At 45.3% G+C, this 17,138-nt stretch overlaps 2 protein-coding genes across 2 annotated transcripts in view; one reads left to right on the forward strand and one right to left on the reverse strand.

Annotated features, from left to right (window-relative positions):
• Window positions 1-17,138, forward strand: part of LOC310676834 (tigger transposable element-derived protein 1-like) — a gene marked incomplete at its 3' end in the record, with an annotated part of 1,439,559 nt that overhangs the window by 1,406,256 nt on the left and 16,165 nt on the right. The window lies entirely within an intron of this gene.
• Window positions 1-17,138, reverse strand: part of CHRDL2 (chordin like 2) — a 42,219-nt gene that overhangs the window by 19,235 nt on the left and 5,846 nt on the right. The window contains exons 2-6 of the mRNA XM_083436640.1: window positions 14,732-14,844; window positions 12,598-12,691; window positions 8,507-8,652; window positions 6,889-6,982; window positions 2,811-2,860 (exon numbers count right to left, since the gene is read on the reverse strand). Of these exons, the coding sequence (XP_083292766.1) occupies window positions 2,811-2,860; window positions 6,889-6,982; window positions 8,507-8,652; window positions 12,598-12,691; window positions 14,732-14,844 (497 nt within the window). The remainder of the gene's footprint in view (window positions 1-2,810; window positions 2,861-6,888; window positions 6,983-8,506; window positions 8,653-12,597; window positions 12,692-14,731; window positions 14,845-17,138) is intronic.

Raw genomic sequence — 17,138 nt, forward strand, 5'->3', positions numbered from 1 at the left:
CTCTTTATTTTTGTGACTGTGTGGAATCCAGTTCAACTACTGATTGAATGATTGATTGATTGTGTGACTGCAGCACATTGTTTATTGCTTTCATTTTATGGACCGGTGGTCTCGTTAGATAGTAAAATCCATGTTAAATTGCTGTTTTAGGGGTTGTTTTTAAAAGTCTGAAACGGATCAGTCCATTTTGCATTACTTTCTATGGGAAAGTGCTCCTTGGTTTTGGAACACTTTTGGTTTTGGAACGGACTTCCAGAATGGAATAAGTTTGAGAACCAAGGTACCACTGTATACCTTCTAATCATCAATCTCATTTGGATAGTTATTGTGATATATGGGCTGCCTATACTGATATATATTTTTAGACTGGGATTAATGGATCGCTGTGGATGTAGGCCAAAGTTCTTTCTTTCTTTTTGTTTGCAATTAAAAATAAATAAATACAGTGGACACTCGGGTTGCGAATGTGATCCGTGCGGGATGCACATTCGCAACCCGCAGCATTCGCAACCCACAGCACCACGTCTGCGCACGCGTGAATGTGATTTGACACTTCTGAGCATGCGCAAAGTGCGATTTAGCACTTCTGCGCATGCACAACTGCCGAAACCTGGAAGTAACCCGTTCCGGTATTTCCTGCTTTCGGCGGTCCGTAACCCAAAAAAACACAACCTGAAGTGTCTGTAACCAAAGGTATGACTGTAAATGGGACGGTGCTGTAAATCAGTTGAATAAGAACCTAAGCACAGTGGCGTAGCGTGGAGGGTGCAGGGGGGCCCGGCCGCACCGGGCGCAACATCTGGGGGGGGGCGCTCGCACTCGCAGCTCTCTGCCCCTACCTGGCTCACTCACTCTCTCTCACTGCAGTGCTGGCTGTGCGAATCCGATCCGAGCGGCCGGGTCGCCGCCCACTGTGGAGGGGAGGGTGCCAGGCGTGAGGTGCGGTGCGGAGAGAGAGCGAGGGACTATCTGGGGGAGGGACAGTGCAGCGGGGGGGGGGCGCAAATTACTTGCCTTGCCCCGGGTTAGGGGGCGCAAATTACTTGCCTTGCCCCGGGTGCTGACAACCCACGCTACGCCACTGCCTAAGCAGAACCTCCTAGATCAGACCAACAGCCCATCTAGTCCAGCATCCCGTTCTCACAGTGGCCAGCCAGATGCCTGCAGGAAACCCGCAAGAGGGAGTCAAACACAAGAGCAACTCTCCCCTCCTGTGGTATCCAGCCACTGGGATTCACAAGCACTGCTGCCTCCAACTGTGGAGACACACAGAGCCACTGTGATCCACGCGACGGTCACCTATAGACTGGATTATTGTAACTCGCTCTACGTGGGGCTGCCCTTGAAGCTAACCCAGAAACTCCAGTGGGTGCAGAATGCTGCAGCGAGGCTCCTCACGGGGTCTTTGCCATGGGAGCATATTCACCCGGTGCTATACCAGCTGCACTGGCTCCCGGTGGAGTACAGGGTCAGGTTTAAGGTGCTGGTTTTAACCTTTAAAGCCCTATACAGCCTAGGACCCTCGTACCTACGGGACCACCTCTCCTGGTATGCCCCGCGGAGGACCTTAAGGTCCATAAATAGCAACACCCTAGAGGTCCCTAAGGAAGTCATATTAGCCTCAACCAGAGCCAGGGCCTTTTCAGTACTGTCCCCAACTTGGTGGAACGCTCTGTCTCATGAGACCAGAGCCCTGTGGAATTTGACATCTTTCCGCAGGGCCTGCAAGACAGAGCTGTTCCACCAGGCCTTTGGCCAAGGCACAGTCGGACCCCCTCCTTTGGTAATCCTCATAGAACTCTAGCCCAATGGTTGCCATCAATTTGATTTGAACTGATTTTATAATGAATTGATTTTAGAATGCTGTATTATTTTACTGTTGTTAGCCGCTGTGAGCCCAGCTTCGGCTGGGGAGGGCGGGATATAAATAATAATAATAATAATTATTAGTAGTAGTAGTAGTAGTAGTAGTAGTAGTAGTAGTATTAAAAGGGACCCGGGTGGCGCTGTGGGTAAAAGCCTCAGCGCCTAGGACTTGCCGATCGCATGGTCGGCGGTTCGAATCCCCGCGGCGGGGTGCGCTCCCGTCGCTCAGTCCCAGCGCCTGTCAACCTAGCAGTTCGAAAGCACCCCTGGGTGCAAGTAGATAAATAGGGACCGCTTACCAGCGGGAAGGTAAACGGCGTTTCCGTGTGCTGTGCTGGCTCGCCAGATGCAGCTTGTCACGCTGGCCACGTGACCTGGAAGTGTCTGCGGACAGCGCTGGCTCCCGGCCTTTAGAGTGAGATGAGCGCACAACCCTAGAGTCTGTCAAGACTGGCCCGTACGGGCAGGGGTACCTTTACCTTTACCTTTAGTATTAGTATTATTATTATCCTGGCTAGTAGCCTTCGACAGCCTTCTCCTCCTCTGTGAATTAGTCTAATCCTCTTTTAAAGCCATCCAGGTTGTGGTCACAGCTGCCTCATGTGGCAAGGAGTTCCATAGTTCAACTGCGCGCTGTGTGAAGAAGTTCTTTCTTTTATCTGCCCTGAATCTCCCAACATTCAGCTTCAATTCCAATGTTATGAGAGAGATTCTTCAGCAGGAATTCCTGCATTGTAGAGACTAGATGGCTCCCTTCCAGCTCTATAATTCTATGAATCTATAAAAAAAACTATAAAACTATTGTCACCTTTTACTACGGCAAATTCTGAGAACCCGTAACGTTCATTGCACGCGAGGCGACCTGCTAGTGAGCAATGTCAAAAGAACATGCCTCTTAATGAATTGTGTATTTTAAAGAAATAAAAACTGAAAGCTTTACTTACGACGCCTCTGTTTAATTGGGGCTCTTCTATCAACCTCTCAAAGGAATTATCTGCAGAGAGAAAAGAAAAAGCATAGATCTAGGTGGGAGCTTCACATAGTAAGCATACATCTTGGTCCATCAGTTTACCCTATCCTGTTTATTCATTCAGATTCAGTGGCGTAGCGTGGGTTATCAGCACCCGGGGCAAGGCAAGTAATTTGCGCCCCCTAACCCATGGATTTGCACCCCCTAACCCTAACCCCCAGATGATGCGCCCGGTGCGGCCGGCCCCCCCTGCACCCCCCACGCTACACCACTGTTCAGATTCATAAGCTGACCAAAACTTTATTTGAGTGGTGGCACCCCTTTGTAACACTCACTATATATTGTCCAGCTGAACCAGTTTCTCTCCAGGATCAAGTAAAGTGAAAAACTGAAAAGCTTCTGGGAGATGATATATAATGGGATTTTAAAAATGTTGAAATATACATTTATAAAGAAACCGGAAGCATTCTTATTGGGCATTGTAGGGAGTGATATAAATAGAAAGGAATGTAAGCTGTTCTTATACGCAACAACAGCAGCAAGAACGTTATTGGCCCAAAAATGGAAGCAAGAAGAATTACCGACGAAAGAAGAATGGAGGATGAAATTAATGGACTATGCATAACTGGGTAAATTAACAGGAAGGATTAGAAACCAGCGGGACCAGAAATTCACTGAAGACTGGAGTAAATTTACAGACTATTTGAAAAGTATTTGTGATGACCAGACTACGTTTGTAGATTTGCAAAAAGTTTTGTGAGGAGTATTATTAGAATTATTGCAAAAATGGATAAGGGGGAGGATGTTAGTGAAGACAATTAAAGGTAATATGATTTTAAGAATTGCATATGAAGTGGTTAAAACAGTGGATCATCAGATGAGCTGATAGAAGTCCAAAAAAGATTGTATAAGAGATGAAGTTCTGTGGTATGTACTATAATTTATATGTTAAAATTGAATAAAAATTATTATTAAAAAAAAGAAAGAAAAACTGGATCTGCAGCTTTAAGAAGATGGCCACTGAGCACAGCACGGACTGGCTAGTGCCTGTGACATCACGCACCCATTTTTCACTTATTGGCGTGAAAGCACTTTTGCGGTTCTTTTTAAATTGATCGAGTTTTCTTTCTTGTCTTTGTTTGAAAGATAGCAAGTGAATGCTTTCGTCTGAAACGTTTTATGTGTAGTTCTTTAAGAAGCGATTGCTGCCTTTCAAATGTTAACGTTATGTGTGCATAGAGTTAACCCGGTTGAAAGTTAACTTTCAAATTATTAGGGCAGCAAATTTCTGGGATCTCTGGGCTTAACAGGAGCACCCCGAGGTGAAACACAGTCGACCACACACACCCCTCCGTCATGACACCCTGTTGCCCCTCACTCCCAAGGAAGTAACTATTCAGTATATCAAACAGAGGGAGAAAGAAACTTCTTAAGGGAGAGAACTTGAATAAACCATAGAACATGGGTAGGCAAACTAAGGCCAGGGGGTTGGATCTGGCCCAATCGCCTTCTAAATCTGGCCTGCAGATGGCCCAGGAATCGACTCTGGCCCTCTAGATGTTTGGGACTACAATTCCCATCATCCCTGACCAGTGGTCCTGTTAGCTAGGGGTGATGGGAATTGTAGTCCCAAACATCTGGAGGGCCGGTGTTTGCCTATGCCTGCTCTAGTCCATGGGTAGGCAAACTAAGGCCCTGGGGCCCGGATCCGACCCAATCACCTTCTAAATCCAGCCCGCGGACGGTCCGGGAATCAGCGTGTTTTTACATGAGTAGAATGTGTCCTTTTATTTAAAATGCATCTCTGGGTTATTTGTGGGGCATAGGAATTCGTTCATATTTTTTTTCTTCAAAATATAGTTCGGCCCCCCACAAGGTCTGAGGGACAGTGGACCCCTGCTGAAAAATTTTGCTGACCCCTGCCACAGAATCCCTACCTCTACCGCCCTATATAACCAAATGCAAGGAGTTCAGATGGAGTGGGGAGAGGCAGGGCCGGTCCTTCCATGAGGCAGAGCGAGGTAGCTGCCTCAGGCAGTAAATTCGGGTGGTGTTGGAATAGAGCTAGGAATGGGGGCCACGTGGTCTGCCCTGCAGCTCCCAAACTAGCCTGCTGCCCTAAACTTCTGCCTCAGGCAGCAAAACAGCTCCAGTTGCTCCTGGGTAAAGGTAAAGGGACCCCTGACCATTAGGTCCAGTCGTGACCGACTCTGGGGTTGCGGCGCTCATCTCGCTTTATTGGCCGAGGGAGCCGGCGTACAGCTTCCGGGTCATGTGGCCAGCAGGACTAAGCCGCTTTGGGCGAACCAGAGCAGCGCACAGAAACGCCGTTTACCTTCCCGCCAGAGCAGTACCTATTTATCTATTGCACTTTGACGTGCTTTTGAACTGCTAGGTTGGCAGGAGCAGGGACCGAGCAACAGGAGCTCACCCCGTCACGGGGATTCGAACCGCCGACCTTCTGATCGGCAAGTCCTAGGCTCAGTGCTTTAACCCACAGCGCCACCCGGAAAAATAATCTTCCTCTAGGAGGAGAGCAAAGGAGCTTGAGATGGCGCTAGAAAAACAACCAATTCCTAAAAACGTTTTCAAACGTTTACAATTTTCTTTCATATAATATATAAATTTGCTCCAGTCCTTTTGAAACAGTTTGTCTCGTCCCAATAGCTTTGCCAACTCGACGTATTCCACCATCTTTAACTGCCAACGTAGGAGGTTCCTGCTGCTTCCATTTCTGGGCCAGAAGTATCCTTGCAGCCGTTGTGGCATACATAAACAAATTTACATCTTTTTCCTGAATTTCCTCTCCAATTAAACCTAACAAAAATGCCTCTGTTTTTTTGTTGAAATTATATTAAAAACCTTCTTTAATTCATTGCATATTATATATATATATATATTTAAAAAAATAATATTTATTGGAAATTTAAAGTTACAAGAGAAAGAAAGAAAGAAAAACAGGAAAAACGAAAAAACAGAATTAACAATACAAATCAATAACAAGAGAGTAAAAAAAAAGAAAGCAATACACCAACATCAAAAACAAAAACAAAAAAGTAAATTTAAAAACAAATCCAATAATTCCATATTCTTATCTTCATTAACTTATTTCCTCGACCTCCTCACACCTCCCTCTTTTGTATTCCAATTATTAATTATCTCAGCAAATCCTTTCCATCTTTCACTATATTCTGTCCTTTAATTATTCATTGCATATTATATCCCAGAAGGCTTTGACCTTAGTACAAATGTTTCATTTTGTAATGTTAAAATAAGGAGCTGTTTTACATATAATGAGGTGAAATGTTAAAAGAAGATAGAAAGTAAAAAAGTGGTTATAGAAATGCTAAGGATTTACTTAAAGATTTTTGGAAGTCAGAAAGAGGGAGGGAGGCAAGGAGGTCAATGCTCTGTCTGAGCAATGCTTAAGGTTATAGATTTATGTAATAAAACGTGACTAAATATGGAAAACTTAATAAAAATTATTATAAAAAAAAGAAAAAGAAAAGAAAAAGAAAAAAAGAAAAAGAAAAAGAAAAACAACCAATTCCTTCTCAGGGCAGCCCAGGAAATGTTAACATAGGGAGCAGTGTTTGGCAGCAGACAAGATCTTGGTGTAAATGGTGGAAGTCTTTTTAAAACATTTTAATTAAGGTTGATGTCTTGCAAGATGGGAATATATAGCAATATGCAAGCATAGATCTGGAACTGTTGTTTATAGTGAACACTTTTCTATTTCCTAAATTTCTATTTTAAATCCTTTTTTCTTTTATTCCTTTTTTCTTTCTTTGTCTAGTCTTTTTTCCTTCCATTTCTTTCTGAATATTGCTTTATAGATGTATAAATAATCATATTTATGTCTATATGTATGAAATTTGTTTTGTATTTCTTTTTTTTAAATTTGATATTCTTTTTTGTATTCAATAAAATTTAATAATAATAATAATAATAATAATAATAATAATAATAATAAAAGATCTCTGGCTGTTTTCCCCACCCCTCCGAAGGTCCAGGAGCGAGGAATGTGGCGAGGATCATGGTTCTTATATTACCTCTGCAAACTTGGCAGCAGGAGCCTGGCATGGTTTCGGGAGAAGCACACAACACCTCTGGGCAGGTCACCAGGCCGCAGTAAATGTGGCCTTCCTGAGAAAAACACAAGAAATCCAGATACTTTGTCAATAGCAGCACCAGATGTGCTTTGAGCTAGCTAGCATTTCCAAACCGTCTTCAAGGGCAGGCCCAGCTACATCACATTGCAGTAGTCTAACCGTCCGTTTCCCCAGCGCTTGGGTGCCCAGCTTCCGACTGAAAAGGCTCCTGCATGTACACTCCTGCCTTTCCAATAATAAACATATAATAATAATAATAATAATAATAATAATAATAATAATAATTTATTATTTGTACCCCGCCCATCTGGCTGGGTTTCCCCAGCCACTCTAGGCGGCTTCCAACAAAGATGAAAAATACACTAAAATTTCACATTAAAAACTTCGCTGAACAGGGCTGCCTTCAGATGTCTTCTGAATGTCAGGTAGTTGTTTATCTCTTTGACATCTGATGGGAGGGCGTTCCACAGGGCGGGTGCCACCACTGAGAAGGCCCTCTGCCTGGTTCCCTGTAACTTAATAATTTATTATTTCTACCCCACGCACCTAGCATCTAGCTGGGTTTCCAAGGTAAGGTGGATCAAATCTATGCTTCCAGGTGCCATAAGAAAGCTGCAGAGATAGTGCAGGATAGTGCGCACCCCGGAAATGATCTCTTTCAGTTTCTGCCTTCTGGAAGAAGGTCCAGGGTTATAAAGACTAGGACTAGCCGCCTGAGAAACAGTTTCTATCCAAATGCGATTTTGGTTTTAAATGAAGTGTAAGGTAGTCTCTATGGGAGTATATTGTATTTTAAAATGGGGTATCAGAGTTTTTAGGGGGCTAACCAGGCTGGGATAGCTGGGAGAGCAGGCTTGTTGGTTTTGAATATCTTATGTAGATTTTTTTCAATATCATTGTTCTGTATGGGACAATGACAATAAAGATTATCGTATCGTATCCTATCCTATCCTATCCTATCCTATCCCCACCAGGGCCCTACCCTGATGTTGGTGTGTGCTAAGCAAATACAGTGGTGCCTCGCAAGACGAAATTAATCCGTTCTGCGAGTCTCTTCGTCTAGCGGTTTTTTCGTTTTGCGAAGCAACCCTATTAGCGACTTAGCGGATTAGCGCTATTAGCGGTTTAGCGGCTATTAGCAGCTATTAAAGGCTTAAGGGATTAGCGGATTAGCTGCTAAAAGGCTATTAGTGGTTTAGCGTCTTAGAAAAAGGGGGTGGGGAGCGAAAAAAAATCTCAAGACTCGCAAGACATTTTCGTCTTGCGAAGCAAGCCCATAGGGAAATTCGTCCTGCGAAGCGCATCAAAAAACGGAAAACCCTTTCGTCTAGTGGGTTTTCCGTCTTGCGAGGCATTTGTCTTGCAGGGTACCACTGTACTTTCTTTCGTTTTCCCTGGCCTGTTGTCATATATTGCAGCGCCTCAATTTTGATACATGCTCGGGTCGCCCTGTTCAGTCAGATTTGATCATTTGGGTTTCCCTCTTCCGCACCTTTCCCAACTCCTCAACGTCCGTTTTGGGGCGAGGCGTCCAGAACGGCTCTCCGAAGCCACTTACCGAGCAACTGCACTGGGTGCACTGATTTGACTGCCTTGCAGGGAAGAGCTCGTTGTGGGTGAAGATGTCGCCATGCCGGTAGGCTGTTCCGTTGTAGCGGCAGGAGGAATTGGCTGGCGTCTGGACCCCAGGCGGGGTGAGCAGCTCTGCGGAGGAAGAAGAAGAGACGATTGAGGACATTTTCTCTCCCTACATCCCCCTGCGACGATTTTTCCAGGAGTGGCCAGCCGTGGCAAACCACATGTAATGATCTCTGGCAGGCAAGCAAGCCCCAATAAGAAGTAATGGCCCTCCGGCAATTTTATGTACAGTGGTACCTTGGTTCTCAAACTTAATCCGTTCCGGAAGTCCGTTCCAAAACCAAAGCGTTCCAAAACCAAGGCACGCTTTCCCATAGAAAGTAATGCAGAACGGATTAATCCATTCCAGACTTTTAAAAACAACCCCTACATCAGCAATTTAACATGCAGCAAGGTTGAGAGGGGAGTCGTGCCGCTAACACAAACCAAGATGGCTTTACACACTGAAATATACTCAGAGTTGAGAGTGGATTTTATGCTCTTTATTCAGCTCATAGTGGTGAGGAGAATGGAAGTTCCCCCAGAATGTCTGCTTTATATACATTATTTACACAATGGGCCCCACATGATTGGCTAATTCCGGGATTCTCCTGTAGGCCAATCAGGTTGCGGATTCCCTTCCACCTGGAGTTGGATTGGGTGGCTTCTGTGGACCAATCAGACTGCTGCATTCTGGATCCTATTGTTTTGGGACCAATCAGACTGCTGCATTCGGAATCCTATTGTTCTAGGACCAATCAGACTGCTGCTTTTGGATCCTATTCAACTCAGTACATACACACACACACACACAGAGAGAGAGAGAGAGAGACCTGCTTTCCCTTCTTAGAGTCCTTCATCTTTAAACTGGGCTTGGACCCGACAGGCCCCCCCAATAGCTCTGTGGTTTCCACAGTGGGTGGTGGTACTGGGGGAGTCACCTAGCGGGTGCTAAGAGCCAAGGGGAAAACAAGGGAGCGCTGCAGGTGTCAATGACTATTGGATTTCGAAAAGCTGGCATCGCTGAATCAAGTTCATCCATCTCGTTGAGTTAATTAAACTAAATGGTTTTAATTGGATTTTGAGTAAGTGTGCAATCAATTGCCACTGCTTTGGATTTTATTGGGTTGTTATCTCCCTTAGGGGGACATGCGAACCGTTGTTCCGAATATTGCTTTTTATAGGATAGGGGGCACTGCGGAGGCATTTGTGGGACCAAGGGGGCACTAGCCCGGAAAAGTTTGGGTGCTGCTGCAATAGAGGACTGTCTACTCTAAACAGGGACACACAGCCACACTACCCACAACACAGAGAAGCCCCTGGACTGGAAAGGGATTGTAGAAATGCTGGTATGACCAATAAATTTTGTAAAGGGGATAAGAAACCTAGAATTAACAAAAAGAAGATGGTATACCGTATTTTTCGCCCCATAGGACGCACTTTTCCCCCTCCAAAAATGAAGGGGAAATGTGTGTGCGTCCTATGGGGCGAATGCAGGCTTTCGCTGAAGCCTGGAGAGCGAGAAGCATCAGTGCGCACCGACCCCTCTCGCTCTCCAGGCTTCAGGAAGCTATCCACAAGTCTTACAAGCCCGGTGGGAGTTCCCGCGGGCTCACAAGGCTTGCGGGCAGCAACCTGCAGCCCGAAGCACGGGGCGCCCTCCGAAGGGCGCCCCGGGCTTCGGCCAGGTGTGCGCAAGCCTTGCATGCCCGGCGGCAGGTCCCGCCGGGCGCGCAAGGCTTGGGGCGGCAGCCTGCAGCCCGAAGCACGGGGAGCCCTATGGAGGGCGCCCTGTGCTTTGGGCGGGTGTGTGCAAGGCTTGGAGCGGCAGCCGTAGCTGGGGAGGGGAATAATTTTTGTTTATTCATTTCCCCCCCAAAAAACCGAGGTGCGTCCTATGGGCCGGTGCTCCCTATAGGATGAAAAACACGGTAAACCCTAGAAAACAGGAGGACTGTGTCTCCCCAACATAAAGTTATATTATATAGCAAATTGGTTAAGATATATCATAGATGGGATAACAGAGCAAGGAGAGATAGAATGGTTAGAGAGTGGTACAGTGGACCCTCTGATTATGAATTTATTTCATTTCTTTCTTTCTTTTCTTTTTTTAAAAACTTTATTCCAAAACCAGAAAAGAATTACAAACATCAAATTCAAAATCCATATTCGTTTTGTAACATAAGCCTATTACATACAGTAGTTGACTAGATTAAAATATACCTAATAGCTATAGACTTCCCTTTGCTATATATAAATGCAACACAATTAGAAATATTATATTAGATTTTTTAAATAAATTCCCCTATACCCCCCACTCCCCTTCACCCATGTGTGATCTCAATATCTTTTTTAACTTCTTCCATCTTGTTGTGTTGTTGTAGATTAATAATTATTCAATTGATTCTTTTATTATTTCCTTGCTTAACCCTGCATGTTTTACACATTATCTATTAATATTCCAATTCCGGAACCATATTTTCTCATGTCTTCCTTCCTTCCTTCCATCCCACTCTTTAATTATTCTCTGATTTAAATGGCCTCTAATGATTGCGGTCAATTTTGCCATTTCCACAAACTCACGGAGCTTGCTTTGCCATTCTAATAATGATGGTATCCCCCCCCCTTCCAATTCTTTGCAATCAATATTCTGACCGCTGAATTTAATTCGTTTCAGGGGTCCGTGCACACCCAAAAAATCTGTAACCAGAGGTGCCACTTTTGCACATGCGCACGGCGCGATTCAGCACTTCTGCACATGTGCGAGTGGCGAAACCCGGAAGAATACACTTCTAGGTTTGCCGCTTTTGCAACCCGAAGATTACGTATCCAGATCAGCACGTAACCCCAGGGTCCACTGTACACAGGAAATGAGGGAGAAGTCAGCGAATATATTTTTTTATCAAACCAAGCAGGCAATGGTGGCAGAATATTGAAAATCCCTTATTAAGAAATATCACTGAGATGTGGGTGAAATATAAAGGAAAACTGATATCAGCAAATTCCCCTCTAACCCAGGTGGTGATGATAGAAGACTTCCCAGTAAATTTAAAAAAGGAAATGGAAAAATAAATGTTGGTAGCAAAGCCTAGTGAGGTTGTGCCAGGGTGAAGCCTATAGTTTAGTGCCAGAATCCAGATGCAGTTTGGGAAGTTGTCCAGAAATCCACCCCCAAAATTCAGAAGGCTGGGCTTCTCTCGCAGCTTTCACCAAATGCTACAATTAATGGGGACACAGGTGGCGCTGTGGTTTAAACCACAGACCCTAGGACTTGGGCGATCAGAAGGTCGGCGGTTCGAATCCCCGCAACAGGGTGAGCTCCCGCTGCTCAGTCCCAGCTCCTGCCAACCTAGCAGTTTGAAAGCACGTCAAAGTGCAAGTAGATAAATAGGTACCACTCCAGCGGGAAGGTAAACGGTGTTTCCGTACGCTGCTCTGGTTCACCAGAAGTGGCTTAGTCATGCTGGCCACATGACCTGGAAGCTGTATGCCAGCTCCCTCAGCCAGTAAAGCGAGATGAGCGCCGCAACCCCAGAGCCGGCCATGACTGGACCTAATGGTCAGGGTCCCTTTACCTTTACTTTATCTGAAAAATAACATTGGCAAAGCGCTCACAAGGCACTGTTTTAATCCCATATCCTTATCTTTGAGTAGAAGAGATTGCTGCTGAAGTCAAATTATCTTGCTTGCTAAAAATGCCTGCTTTATTTCCTCACTTAAAAAAAAAACTAAGTTCACTTTCGGGGGCTGAATTTAGTCCAACCCTACGATTTGATGATTCTCCACATTTCCGCATCAGTTTACATTTTGAAAAGTCATGAAAAAATCATCAGCCTTTTACTGGAAATTTCTCCTAGCAGAGACATTTTTTCCAGCAATTTTGTCTCCTCCCCCCCCCACCCCCCATATGAGGATATTTCTCGCCAGTGCATTCACACGTACATTTCTGGGGAAGGGGGAGGCACTGCTATAAATAGATATAGATATGTATAAACTGTGTGCTGTCAGTGAGGGGCATTCAAATCCACTTACCTGGGCACTTGGGACAGCATTGGTGTGGGTCACTGATGGGATTCGGACACTGAAGAGGCGGGCACTGGATTTGGGAGCAGCTGACATTGGTATCCTGCGTGGAAAAGGGAATAATCAGTGAGGTTGAATTATTGGCTCAATATCTATCATCAGAACAAATCCCCACCAGTTCTGCTCTCTGACCTGGAAGCCTCAGCCTTTTTCAAGAAGACCATTCTTAGTGCAGCGAAAGTCTTTAAACAGCTCCATGCCTTTTCATTTGCTTTGTTTGACTGGTCAATGTTTATCCAGATCGATCAATCAATCAATCAATCAATCAATTGAATTGAATTTTATTATTTCAGTCACAGACCAGTTCCAGCCCTCATACAATATCAAGGAAGTCAAAAAACACGATAGGGATACATTTGAATTTGCAATTAGGTATAACAGGGGCAATAGAGATATAGCAATATAAATCAAAACTTAGAATCAATTAATAGATCGATAGACAGCCAAACCTGTTTAGAATTCAGTGGTCTGAGTTTGCCTGAGCTTGAGTCTAGACTGAGAATTCTGATGAGCTCCTGAGTTCTGATTTGATACATGATGTCCAATCACAGAACATTTCAGGATTTGGGCCTCTGCCATTGGCCCTGGAACTCTTGAGTCGTGATTCGCAGCTTGGAAGTTTAGACAGCCAATCACTTTGGGAGTGGGAGTGGCCCAGGCTTTCAGGAATGTATATAAGCAGTTGCTTCGCCCCTGTTTCCCAGTTATGTAGTTCAATGAAGGTTCTTGCTGTTATTGCTGTATCTTGCCTCGTGGGAACCCACCTATACTTCACTGGTGACAAGGATGGGATGCTAGGCTAGGTATGCAACCCTGGCTAGCTTCCACAAGCTGAAATCACTGCTGGGCAATGGTCGCCTCAGCTGAGCTGAAATCACTGACTGCAGCCGCAAGGCAAATCACACAGAGCGGACGTCTGCAAATCTTTACCCCATCATCTCACACAGTGCTGGATTTACGTATAATCTGAACAAGCTATAGCTTAGGCCCCACTCTCTTGGGGGCCCACAGAAAATTTAAATGGGAAAAATGTACATTTCCAAAATATAAGGTAAAGGTAAAGGGACCCCTGACCATTAGGTCCAGTCGTGACCGACTCTGGGGTTGCGGCGCTCATCTCGCCTTACTGGCCGAGGGAGCCGGCGTACAGCTTCCGGGTCATGTGGCCGGCATGACTAAGCCACTTCTGGCGAACCAGAGCAGTGCACAGAAACGCCGTTTACCTTCCCGCCGGAGCGGTACCTATTTATCTACTTGCACTTTGACGTGCTTTCGAACTGCTAGGCTGGCAGGAGCTGGGACTGAGCAACGGGAGCTCACCCCGTCGCGGGGATTCGAACCACCAACCTTCTGATCAGCAAGTCCTAGGCTCTGTGGTTTAACCCACAGTGCCACCCGCGTCCCTAAAATATAAGATAAAAAACACATAAAATAAAACCTACATAGAGCAACAGTGTTTTGTGTTGTGTAGGCTCCTATGATGTAAGTCAGGGGCCCCGCCTGCTAGCCTGCTCCCTAAAATATCACTGGTTTCAGTTCAACAATTACTTTGATAAAATGCATATTTTGTTATGTGCATGGACAGGTTGCATGGCAATATGTGCAAATGGCTTTAGATACCTATTAGGTCCATAGATTACCACATAGAATATATTCAACACAAAAAGCAGTGACAATTTGTTGTTGGCAAAGGACAGCTGGACATGTAAAGGGCCCCATTACCTTCAGTAGCTTAGGGCCTCATCAAACCTAAATCCGGCACTGGTCTCACATCAAACACGAAATATCCTCAAGCCTTTGCCTCCCTCTGCATCCCTCCCTCCCTGTTTTCTTCAAACTTCTGCTGTTGCTTAAAACCACAGATACATTTATTTGTGGTTTTTTTGGTTTAAAATGTTGTATCACCTATACATTTTCATTTTTAAAAATTATATTACTGTGCTTTATGCAAACCGCTTAGGGATATTGCACATTAAGCAGCATGTACGTATTATTGATGGCGATGGTCGCTCAGGTCATCATCACTCAAAGTATATCATCTGGAGATCCTGCTGCCAAGCCATTTAAGGATTTCGCAAGGTACCTCAGAGCAGGTGCACCTGATGCAGTACATCACACCTTGCGGCTCCAGGTAAGGATGCCAGCTCTCTCCCGCCTTGTACTTCTTGCTGTTAAATACGCAGGAGACATCCGGATCTGGAAATCAAAACATGAGGGTGTCATGTTCAAAGTGGGGAGGGGAAAAGCAACCAGGAGGTAAAGGTAAAGGGTAAAGGGACCCCTGACCGTTAGAGTATGGATTTGATATCCCGCCTTTCACTCCCCTTCAGGAGTCTCAAAGCGGCTAACATTCTCCTTTCCCTTCCTCCCCCACAACAAACACTCTGTGAGGTGAGTGGGGCTGAGAGACTTCAGAGAAGTGTGACTGGCCCAAGGTCACCCAGCAGCTGCATGTGGAGGAGCGGGGAAGCGAACCCGGTTCACCAGATTACGAGTCCACCGCTCTTAACCACTACACCACACTGGCATCCCAGTTAGGTCCAGTCGTGACCGACTCTGGGGTTGTGGCACTCATCTCACTTTATTGCCCGATGGAGCCGGTGTACAGCTTCCGGGTCATTTGGCCAGCATGACTAAGCCGCTTCTGGCGAACCAGAGCAGCGTACAGAAACACCTTTCAGCTGGAGTGGTACCTATTTATCTACTTGCACTTTGACGTGCTTTCGAACTGCTAGGTTGGCAGGAGCAGGGACCGAGCAACGGGAGCTCACCCCATTGCGGGGATTTGAACCGCCAACCTTCTGATCGGCAAGCCCAAGAGGCTCTGAGATGTATGTAATGAATGAAAAAGAAAAATGAATTAAAAAAAATTAAAGAAATTATTGAGCTGATTTTCACAATCCTATGTGAGGCCAACGGAATGAATAGCTTCTAAGAACTTTAGGATTATTGGTTTCTTTGCTGAGAGCATTAAGTAGCCTGGATATAGTCCGATGAAAACGACAAAGGGAAAGTCAGGACAAAAATGAGTATCTCACAGTCTTACATAAGCTCATCTCTTCTTTTGGAACTAGTTGAAAAGGTGATGACCCTGTTAAAGCTAAACAAGTGTGTGCTGAGCTTGCAGGTTTCGGTTTAAATGCTGCTTAACTCTGCCGAATTTATAGTAAATCAGAAAAGAGCCCGCTGGATCAAGCTAAACCCCCTCAAGTCCAGCATTCTGTTCTCACAATGGCCAACCAGATACCTGGGTAAAACTTGCAAGTAGGATCCGAGAACAGCCAACATTCATTTCATGGATTTCCACGAGTTATTGGGGGGACGGATGTCTCTTGAGTCCCTTTCTCAACGCCATGCATCATTTTACAAACTCCTATCATGTTCCTATCAGCTGTCACGGAGAGCTGCTCTGACAGTCCGTTCAGACAACATGGGCCGATGGTTGGATTCACCACAAAGCGGCTTCCTATGCTCAGCTTCCTTCTCTGGTGTTCGCACAGGCAGATCAGCAAAGGCGGAGATACCCATCTGCGGTTGCACAGACAAGTTGTGGTTGTGTTTCTCATCCAGAAAACAAGTGTTTCCTCCCAGGGTGTGTCCTGACCTCCAACATTTGTCAGGTGAGCACTTGAATTACATTCTGTGAGCTCCGTAAACACTGTGAATCAGAGGCGCTCTCCCATGAATACAGACCCCCCCAATTTTCCCTATTTTCCAGAGGTGGCTTCTGATTTACAGCAGCCATCCTGGTTTCTGATTTGATCCTGAAATATCCCGCTTTTCCTTAGGACGTCCCTATTTTCATCAGAGAAATGTTGGAGGCTCTGGAGTTATGTGACCTCCCCGAGCCAAGGAGATAAGTAACCATACAACTTTCAGAAGACTTCTGAAGGCAGTCCTGTACAGTGGTGCCTTGGTTCTCAAACGCCTTGGTACTCAAACTATTTGGATCTGCCTGCAATAAAACTTCCTGGCGAGTCGTCGTTTTAGCGCTCTCCATCTGTCCAGCTAATTGGGCTAATTGGAAGGAGAATGTAAACTTACAAGGGGACATGGGAACTTGAACCAGCTTTAGCGACCGGGAGTGAAGAACCAGGGGCTGGTTGCTATTCTAGGCTGATTAATATGTGTGTCACCTTGTGAGATCATTGGAGAAGAATCAAAGTGCTCCTGCGGAGGAGAGTTGGATCTTGGACCCAGGAAATCTGGGCTCAGATCCCACTGAGCAAGACATTTCTCTTTTGCTTTCAACGCCGCTGCTACCCGGCAATAAAATGAGAAAAAAGTTTAAGCGTGATAGATTTAAACAAATTGCAATTTTTGATACCCCTGTCGATGTGGTGTGTGCTCGAGTCACCTGCTCCAAAATGCACGAGGGAGACTCATTCTATTTTCTTTCTTTTTTTGAAGAATATGTCTTGGTTAGGGACATGGGTGGCGCTGTGGATTAAACCACTGAGCCTAGGGCTTGCTGATCAGAAGGTCGGCGG

Source organism: Podarcis tiliguerta, assembly GCF_965153285.1.
Source record: "Podarcis tiliguerta genome assembly, chromosome: 4".
NCBI classification, from domain to species: Eukaryota; Metazoa; Chordata; class Lepidosauria; order Squamata; family Lacertidae; genus Podarcis; species Podarcis tiliguerta.